Here is a 9897-nt window from a genome sequence, read left to right as displayed (position 1 = left end):
ACCATGAGGAAAAACAGGTGGATAAACATAGCTGGAGCATCATGACAACAAGAAAAAGATCAATTTTGACAAAGCTGTCAAGCTTGCAGATGTTAAAACTCAAAGCCAGAAACTGGACCATAATGTTATCGTTAATTAATACGAAAAACCAATAGGTTTGGCTCACACCTATAATCCTGGCACTTTGGGAGGCCGAGGCAGGTGGATCACCTGAGGTCAGGAGTTTAAGACCAGCCTGACCAACATGGTGAAACTCCATCTCTACTAAAAATACAAAATCACTGGGTGTGGTGGCAGGTGCCTGTAGTCCCAGCTACTTAGGAGGTTGAGGCAAGAGAGTCGCTTGAACCCAGGAGGCGGAGGTTGCAGTGAGCTGAGATCTCACCATTGCACTCCAGCCTGGGCAACAAGAACGAAACTCCGTCTCAAAAAAACAAACAAACAAACAAAAACAACAACAACAAAAAAATATGTTGGCCAGGCAGTGGCTCACACTTGTAACCCAGGACTTTGGCAGGCCAAGGCAGAAGGACTGCTTGAGCTCAGGAATTCAAGACCAGCCTGGGCAACACAGTAAGACTCCATCTCTACTGCAAACTAAAAAAAAAAAAAAAAAAAAAAAAAAAAAAAAAAAAAAAGCTGGATGAGGTGGGAGGCCAGGAGTTTGAGACCAGCCTGGCCAACATGGCAAAAACCCATCTCTACTAAAAATACAAAAAATTAGCCAGGCGTGAGGACTCACACCTGTAGTCCCAGCCACTCAGGAGGCTGAAGCTGGAGAATCGCTTGAACCTGGGAGGCGGAGGTTGCAGCGAGCCGAGGTCATGCCACTACACTCCAGCCTGGGCAACAGAGCAAGACTCCATCTCAAAAAAAAAAAAATTCCATTACTTTTTTTTTTTTATAGGGACAGAATATCGCTCTGTCACCCAGACTAGAGTACAGTGGCACAGTAATAGCTCACAATAGCCTTGAACTCCTGGGCTCAAGCCATCCTCTGGCCTCACCCTTCCAAGTAGTTGGGACTACAGGTGCATACTACCTGGTTAGAAAACATCCATTACAGCAGGGCGTGGTGGCTCACGCCTGTAATCCCAGCACTTTGGGAGGCCAAGGTGGGAGGATCACTTGAGGTCAGGTGTTTGAGACCAGTTCGAGCTTAGCCGGGTGTGCTGGCATGTGCCTGTAATCCCAGCTACTTGGGAGGCAGAGGCAGGAGAATCACTTAAACCAGGAAGGCAGAGGTTGCAGTGAGCCGAGATTGTGCCATTGCATCATGCCCAGCTTTTTTTTTTTTTTAGACAGTTTGGCTTTTATTGCCTAGGCTGGAGTGCAATGGTGCAATCTTAGCTCACCGCAATCTCTGCCTTCCAGGTTCCAGCGATTCTCCTGCCTCAGCCTCCCAAGTAGCTGGGATTACAGGTGTGCACCACCACGCCCAGCTAATTTTTTTATTTTTAGTAGAGACGGGGTTTCTCCATGTTGGTCAGGCTGGTCTCAAACTCCCAACCTCAGATGATCCGCCTGCCTTGGTCTCCCAAAGTGCTGGGATTACAGGCATGAACCACCAGACCTGGCCTAATTTTTGCATTTTTTGTAAAGACGGGGGTTTCGCTATATTGCCCAGGCTGGTCTTGAATTCCTGAGCTCAAGTGATCTCTAGCCTCGGCCTCCGAAAGTGCTGGGATTACAGGCATAAATCTTTTATTACTTTCTTGTGTGTCCTTCCCAAGTTCACAGAAAACACAAGCAGACAGAAATCCATTCTTCCCCACGGTTGCTGGCACGGACTCTGCTGTGTGACAGCACAAGCTCACGTGCTCAAGGGTCTCCTGCCTGCAGCCAGCCCTGGGCCTGCCCTGGACAGGCGGGCTTCAGATTCCCCCCGAGGATCTATGCCATTCAGTTGGAGGACAAGACCTTCCCCGCTGTCTGGCGTGGAGGCAAACCTGCCTCCAGGTCCCACCCCTCCCCAGGCCTTTCTCCTTTTATCAAAGGTTGCCCTGGGGGAGGCTCCCTGCGGAGCTGACGAGGAGGGAGCCTCTGTGCCCTGTGCACTGGCCTGAGGGGGTGAGGGCAGGGCTAGGGCGGGGGCTGGTGCAGGGGACTCTAGCCCAGAGCTGCGGCTGCCTTCCTGGAAACACTCCTGTCAGGTGACTACAGAGTGAGAGTGAAACCAGCTTCCCTCAGAGGTTGCAGCACAAGGCTGACCTGCAAACGTCTGAAAAAAAGAGGCAAGCTCTCGTGTGAGCAAGTGGACTGCGGCTATTTGAGGTGGGCACTTCCCCTGGGGACATCACCAGGCACACAAGGGTGTCCCTTGTTCACGGTCTTGTAGGGGGCCCAGCTCGGACATTCGGCCTCCTGGCTATGTCTGCAAGCTGGGCTCTGTCGTCCTAAGACCTGAGTAAAAGGACACGAGGTGTGAGCCTTCGAGGGCGCCAACCACGCCCAAGGGAAGCCAGGCAGCTGCTGGCATTCAGACGCATCCACAGAGCCCTGCTGGGTGCAGAGGGCACACGCAGCCACTGGCTTTCAGATGTATCCACAGAGCCCTGCTGGGCACAGAGGGCAGATGCCAGTGGCACCGTGGCCCGTAACCCCCCGTGCTCTGCAGGCCCAGTGAGCAGCTGTGGGGTCCTCCCTGGCCAGGTCAGTGAGTGGCTGGCGTCCACGGCAGCATCTGCTCTGGTCCATGGTCAGGCCGCCCCTCCAGGGACACTGGTACCCTCTAGTCAGGACACGGAGACCAGGACAACAGCTGCATGTGTCCATCTCCAGGTTCCAACTGCTGCTCTCCTTGCTCCTGCAACCCCAGCCCTCAGGCAGTGGGAGGACGCTAGGGCCTCTCCTGAGACTGCCCGGGGGCATCTCCTCCCCCTGCCCCTGCTGGAGGCCTGGGTGGCTGACTTTTGCTTTCTTTTCCGCAGGAAGGAGCCCACGTGGGAATCCCCTGAGCTGCGCCATGGCCAGAGTGAGTCACCCCTTTCCAGCCAGCAAATGAGGCGAGTCCCCAGGCCAAGGTGTCACAGCTTCCAAGCTGGTGGGCGGGGTGGGGAGGCACTTCCCAATCAGTGTACCTCCGCCTCTCAGTCAGGCTGGTATCAACTTGCTATGCCTTGCAGGCCTGTCATCACAATCAATATTATTATTATTATTTTTGAGACAGAGTCTTGCTGTGTTGCCCAGGCTGGAGTGTAGTGGCGCACTCCTGGCTCACTGCAACCTCGCCTCCCAGGTTCAAGCAATTCTCCTGCCTCAGCCTCCCAAGTAGCTGGGATTACAAGCATGTCACCATGCCCAGATAATTTTTGTATTTTAGTAGAGATGGGGTTTCACCATGTTGGCCTTGAACTCCTGACCTCAGGTGATCTGCCCTCCTCAGTCTCCCAAAGTGCTGGGATTACAGGTGTGAGCCACCACACCCAGCCATTTTTTTTTTTTTTAATGTGTGTGCCAATCTTCTGGAAACAGAGCAATCTAAAATAAACAAAGGCATTTTCATGAGAGCAGCACTGGGGCAAGTCCTCTGAGACTGGGCGGCACAGGGCAGTCATCCTGGTCACTGCTGGCTCTTGAGGGCTGTGGGCATTTGCCAAGCTTGGGAAACATTTTCTGGACTTGGGGTGGGGCTGAGGTGGTCTCAGACTCAGCCCTTCAACACTGTCATCATCCAGGACCAGTGAGGTGTGTCACCCCAAGTTGGAGGCCACTGTCTGAAAGCTGTTAGAATGACTTTCCCATTACCCTGAAGGAAGTAGAGTGTCCTAAAACAGGTGAACCCCTCCCCAAAACAAGTGAACCCCTTCTTTTTTCTTTGAGATGGAGTCTTGCTCTGTCACCCAGGCTGGAGTGCAGTGGCGCGATCTCAGCTCCCTGCAACCTCTGCCTTCCGGGTTCAAGCGATTTTCCTGCCTCAGCCTCCCGAGTAGTTGGGATTACAGGTGCCTGCCACCACGCCCAGCTACTTTTTGTATTTTTAGTAGAGACAGGGTTTCACCATGTTGGCCAGGCTGGTCTTGAACCCTTGACCTCAGGTGATCCACCCGCCTCAGCCTCCCAAAGTGCTGGGATTACAAACATGAGCCACTGTGTGTGCCGGACCTTTTCTGTATTTTTTTTTTTTTTTTGAGATGGAGTCTAGCTCTGTCACCCAGGCTGGAGTGCAATGGCACGATCTCGGCTCACTACAACCTCTGCCTCCCGGGTTCAAACGATTCTCTTGCCTCAGCCTCCTGAGTAGCTGGGATTACAGGCAAGCGCCACCACACCCTGCTAATTTTTGTATTTTTAGTAGAGATGGGGTTTCACTGTGTTGGCCAGGCTGGTCTCGAACTCCTGACCTCTTGATCCACCCGCCTCGGCCTCCCAAAGTGCTGGGATTACAAGCGTGAGCCACCATGCCTGGCCCCTTTTAAAAATTTTTTTAGTAGAGATGGGAGTTTCACAATGTTCAGGCTGGTCTTGAACCCCTGACCTCTGGTGATCCATCTGCCTCAGCCTCCCAAAGTGCTGGGATTACAAACATGAGCCACTGTGCCGGGCCTTTTTTATATTTCTTTTAGTAGAGACAGGAGTTCACCATGTTGGCTGGGCTGGTCTCAAACTCCTGACCTCAGGCGATCTGCTTGCCTCGGCCTCCCAAAGTGTTGAGATTAAGTATGAGCCGCTGTGCCTGGCTGTTTTTTCTTTTTTAAAAGAGACTGGGTCGGCCAGGTGCAGCGGTTGAGGCCTGTAATCCTAGCACTTTGGGAGGCTGAGGCAGGCAGATTGCCTGAGCTCAGTTCGAGATCAGCCTGGGCACCACGGTGAAACCCTGTCTCTACTAAAACACAAAAAAAATTAGCCGGGTGTGGCGGTGTGCGCCTGTAGTCCCAGCTACTCCGGAGGCTGAGGCAGGAGAATTGCTTGAACCCGGGAGGAAAAGGTCGCAGTGAGCCGAGATTGCGCCACTGCACTCCAGCCTGGGGACAGAGCAAGACACCATCTCAAAAAAAAAAAAAAAAAAAAAGACAGGGTCTCACTCTATCGCACAGGCTGGAGTGCAGTGGTGCAACCACAGCTCACTGCAACCTCCACCTCCTGGGCTTCTGTCATCTTCCTGTCTTGGCCTTCCAAGTAGTTGGGACTACAGGTGTGCAGCACCACAACCAGCTAATTTTTTTTCCTTTTATTGGTAGAGATGGGGTTCCGCCATGCTGCCCATGCTGGTTTCGAACTCATGGGCTCAAGCAGTCCTCCCGCCTCAGCCTCCCAAAGTGCTGGGATTATAGGCGTGAGCCACCGCGTGAACCCTTTTTCATTCCGAATTGGCTGCTGCAGTCTCAGGACAGCTTTGAGCCTCCCAGGTGCAGCCAGGAGGAGAAGCCTCCTCACATCTCAGAGCCCAGTTCCTGGGCTTGAATGCAACCTCACTGACCCTGCAGGTGCGAACTTCGAACGTTTCCATGGCTGCTTGCAGCAAACTCAGGGGTGATGACGTTGATGGAATCCAATGGCTTCCTGAGTTCCATCTCAAGGCCTTGCGGTCCCAGAAATGTGGGTTTAGGGGAGGGGAATTCCAACTACAAACCAAGTAACATGTATGAAATGTGGCATTGGCGCCTGGGGACACAGCGTGGCCTGAATAAATTATGTAACTTCAGAGCCTGCCCTGTTTTGCAGTGTATTCCATCTTTGAGCAGTCCCGTGGTCTCAGGGTCTGAATGCTTGGAGTAGACTTACCTCTGTGAACGTTTCCTTCTCTGCAAAGCGGGGAGAAAGGTCTCCATTTCACCAAAAGCTGGCTGGAGGGGAGGTGGTGTGTCCGGTGCTAGCCCGTGCACCGCCAGAGAGAACCTGCTGCAGCTCCCGTTCTCCTGAGCAGATGACGGTGCCGCCTGCCCCATGCAGCCCACAGGACTCCTAGGGCAGCCCCTGTTTTGGCCGCCAAGGCCACTGTTTTCGTTTGAGTGTCTGGAGGTCACAGGTTGTGTTTTCACTTGAGGTCAGGAGTTCAAGACCAGCCTGGCCAACATGGTGAAACCTCGTCTCTACCAAAAATACAAAAATTAGCCGGGCGTGATGGCGGGCGCCTGTAATCCCAGCTACTAGGGAGGCTGAGACAGGAGAATCGCTTGAACCCGGGAAGCGGAGGTTGCAGTGAGTCGAGATCACTCCACCGCACTCCAGCCTGGGCGACGGAGCGAAACTCCGTCTCAAAAAAATAATAATACAGTGCACAACCCAGTGGATTAGCACACCGGCCATGTCGGGCGGCCGTCACCACTGTCTGGTTGCAGAGCATTACCTCAACCCAAAAGGAGACCCATATCCTTAATACCTTACTTAAGCGTGCAGTATTCTTTTGGTCGTTTTTCATAAATGTAACCCAAATTGAGGCCCCGCTCTAAGCCCGGCACCGGGGGAGGCAGAGGGACCCGCAGGTGTCCGGCAGGTCGCGGCCGCCCCGCCAGGGCCCCACGTCCCGCGACGCGCGCCTCGTGGGAACCGGTGCCGCCCGGCCTGGGCTCCTGGCTCACCTCTCGGGTGTGCGGCAGGGGTCTCCGCACGGGGGCCACGGGAGGGGAAGCAAGGGCCTCGCTGTCTCGCCGCACCTGGGAAACCGACCCAATTGACGCGGACCCCACGGCGCAGCGCTACAACAGCTCCCGGGACCAACTCCCCGCACCAGCGCTCCGGCGCGCTCCGTGAGGAAGTAGCAGAGGGCGACTTAGGTATCCACGCCGTCTCAGCGCCGACCAATCGGCGCCCGCTACGGCTTCCTGAGGGCTCGCTGGTTGGCTCCCGTGTCCGTCCGTCAGGCCCCCTCGGCGGAGCGGTGGCGGCGGCGGCGTTGGGGGCGGTGGCTGGGCGGGCCCTTAGTTCCGGGCGCGCCGCGACCGTTGGGTGAGGCGAGTGCGGGGTCGGGGGCGAGGTCGGGCGCGGGCGCGGGGTCGGTTGCGGGGTCGGGCGCAGGCGCGGGCACCTCTCAGGGCGACTCCCGGCCGGAGCCGGAGCGGGAGCGGGGGCGGGAGAGGCCGCGGGGCGGGGGCGGGGCCAGTCCGAGGGGATTTCTCTGAGCGGCTGGGCCGGAAACCAAGTCGGAGCGGGGCTGGCGCGGGAAAGTTCGGGAACGCGCGCGGCCGTCCTCGGAGCAGCGTCGGGGCACGGTCCCGGGTCTCGCGCGGGGTCGCGGCTCCCAGCCCCGCCTGAGGCCCGTGGGCGGCCCACCGGGCCCTGCCCTGCCCCGGGTCCGCCGCTCCCCCGCGTCCTGTCGCCCCCTCCACGCTCAGGTGTGGGCCCCTCGTGTTCCCGAATCCCCGCACCCCCACCCGACTGCGTGCCCGGGCGGGTCAGGGGCGCCTCCGACCCCTGAGGCTGCTCGCGCTCCCAGCCGGGGGTCGGGGAAGACCGGTGAGGCTGGGGGCGGAGCCGACTCTGCTGCCTTCCTGCTGAGTGGCTGGGGAGACCCCGGCTGAGCCTGGGTGGAAAAGTCCCTTTGGCTGCTGGGAGGGTCGGGGGTAGCAAGGAGCCGGTGCCGGGATGGGCTGCGCCGGGTGGGACCGGGGCCAGGGCCTGGGCCTGGGATTGGCAGGGGATGTTTGTGGAAGGTAGAGCGGAGAAAAAGGAGTTAGAATGTCTGCAAGAATCTGGCCTGAGCAGCTGAAGGCTGGTGCTTCCTAGGCCAAGATGAAGGAGTCACAGCGCCCATGGCCTCTCGGGAGGCGGCCAGATGTGCAGCCTGGGGTCAGGGGAATGGTCAGGGCCAGAGCTGGGTATTTTGGAGTTGGCATTTTGCGGCCCTGAGGGCTGAGGGTCAGTGCAGAAGAGCACCAAACGCACACTCGGTGTAGGGCAGCCAGTGAAGACGGGGCTCGGAGGAGGAGGGAGCCTTGTCTGGGTCAAGTCAAGGGAAACTAGGACTGAGAACGGACCCTGCTCACATGATCTTGAAGGGACGGAATTGCTGCACTGTAACTCAATCTCTCTCCGTGTTAACAGCTCCAGTTTTTAATACGAGAAACTAAAGGTATTAATGGGTGAACACTTATAAGATTCAAGAGCTTCTCTCCTGCAACGCTTGCTTCTGATACTTTCGTATAAACAATTGTTAGGAGTTTCGGCTGTTACCAAGTTTCTATTTGGTATTGTGTTGAGCCTGAAAAAGATGGGGTTACATATAAAATTATAGTTTTATTTATTTATTTATTGAGACAGTTTTGGTCTTGTTGCCCAGGCTGGAGTGCAGAGGTGCGATCTCGGCTCACTGCAGCCTCCGCTTCGTGGGTTCAAGCGGTTCTCCTACCTCAGCCTCCCGAGTAGCTGGGATTACAGGCGCGCGCCACCACGCCCAGCTAATTTTTGTATTTTTGGTAGAGATGAGGTTTCATCATGTTGATCAGGCTGGTTTCAAACTCTTGACCTGAGGTGATCCACCCTCCTCGGCCTCCCAAAGTGTAGGGATTACAGGCATGAGCCACCGCACCCGGCCATGAAATTATAATTTTAAAGTGAACTTCGAGTATTTGGAGGGCCTCATATTCATGGCTGCATGCAGATCAGTGTTCCAGATCAATGTTCAGATGGGCTTTTATAGAAGTGGGTTAGAATCGGGTGCCACCCAGTGAACTCTTGCGTGAAGTTCAGTATTGTATGAAGCAGTCGTGCACTGTTGGTGGAGACAGGAGTCGAGGAAGTTTGAATCTCCAGCATTTGGGGCATCTTGGAGTCTGCCTGTGAGAAGAGTAAGACCTGGGTTGAACGCAGGCGACGTTTGCGGCGACGAGGTGACCCCTGCAGCGGCCAGGTTGCACCCATATCTGATTTGGTGTCATGGTTTGGGCGGCGTTTGACTTGCGTAACAATACAGCTTGTCCTTTTGAGTCACCGATGCCACCAAACCATGTTCACACACCAGAGTCAGGATGTCAGGTCTCAGCTGCCTGATGACTCCAGCTTAGTGAAGGCCTCTGTGATTTCTTGTGGGGGTGTCCCGTTGTGAAGGGAACACACAGCTCAGCCCCATTAGCAACAAGGGTGCCAGATGCCCCCCACTCTCCTGTGGAGGGAAGTCTTGCTCTGTCCCCACGCTGGAGTGCAGTGGCGCAATCTCGGCTCACTGCAACCTTTGCCTCCTGGGTTCACGCTCTTCTCCTGCCTCAGCCTCCTGAGTAGCTGGGACTATAGGCGCCCACCACCACGCCTAATTTTTTTTTAGTGGAGACGGGGTTTCACCGTGTTAGGATGGTTGTGATCTCCTGACCTCGTGATCTGCCCACTTTGGCCTCCCAAAGTGCTGTGATTACAGGCGTGAGCCACCGCAGAGGGGCTTTTTTATATTAAAACTTGTTTTTTTTTTCTTTTTTTATTTGTGTTTTTTTTTGTTTCTTTTTTTGTTTGAGATGGAGTCTCGCTTTGTCACCCAGTGTGAGCCACTGTGCCTGGCCTTTTTTTTCTTTTTTGAGACAGAGTTTAGCTCTTGTTGCCCAGGCTGGAGTGCAGTGGCGTGATCTCTGGCTCACTGCAACCTCTGCCTCCCAGGTTCAAGCGATTCTACTGCCTCAGCCTCCCGAGTAGGTGGGATTACAGGCACCCACCATGCCCGGCTAATTTTTGTGTTTTTAGTAGAGACAGGGGTTCTCCACTTTGGTCAGGCTGGTCTCGAACTCCTGACCTCAGGTGATCCACCCTCCTATGCACTCCCAAAGTGCTAGGATTACAGGTATGAGCCACCACGCCCGGCCTTAAAACCTGTTCTTGACATTTCTTTGCCATTTTAACTTTTTTGTTATTTTATTTTTATACCTGAGGTCTTGTTATGTTTCCCAAGCTGGTCTCGAACTCCCGGCCTCAAGTGATCCTCCAACCTTAGCCTCCCAAGTAGCTGGGATTACAGGTGCAAGCTACCATGTCAGT

General features: G+C 55.1%; 1 protein-coding gene across 32 annotated transcripts in view; it reads left to right on the top strand.

Annotated features, from left to right (window-relative positions):
* The window catches only part of TRAF2 (TNF receptor associated factor 2), a 51728-nt gene that overhangs the window by 4273 nt on the left and 37558 nt on the right, over positions 1 to 9897 (top strand). For 7 of the 32 annotated variants that reach the window (XM_077965277.1, XM_077965264.1, XM_015116308.3 and 4 more), the window contains exon 1: positions 6863 to 6893. Coding sequence is in view for 4 of the 32 variants with exons in the window: in XM_077965255.1 (XP_077821381.1) it covers positions 3001 to 3005 (5 nt within the window). In the remaining 28 variants the exon portion in view is untranslated. 32 annotated transcript variants of the gene reach the window in all.

The sequence above is a fragment of the Macaca mulatta genome, chromosome 15 (genome assembly GCF_049350105.2).
Source record: "Macaca mulatta isolate MMU2019108-1 chromosome 15, T2T-MMU8v2.0, whole genome shotgun sequence".
NCBI lineage: Eukaryota > Metazoa > Chordata > Mammalia > Primates > Cercopithecidae > Macaca > Macaca mulatta.
Note: the sequence above shows the minus strand (reverse complement) of the source record. Positions and strands in the feature narration are given on the sequence as shown.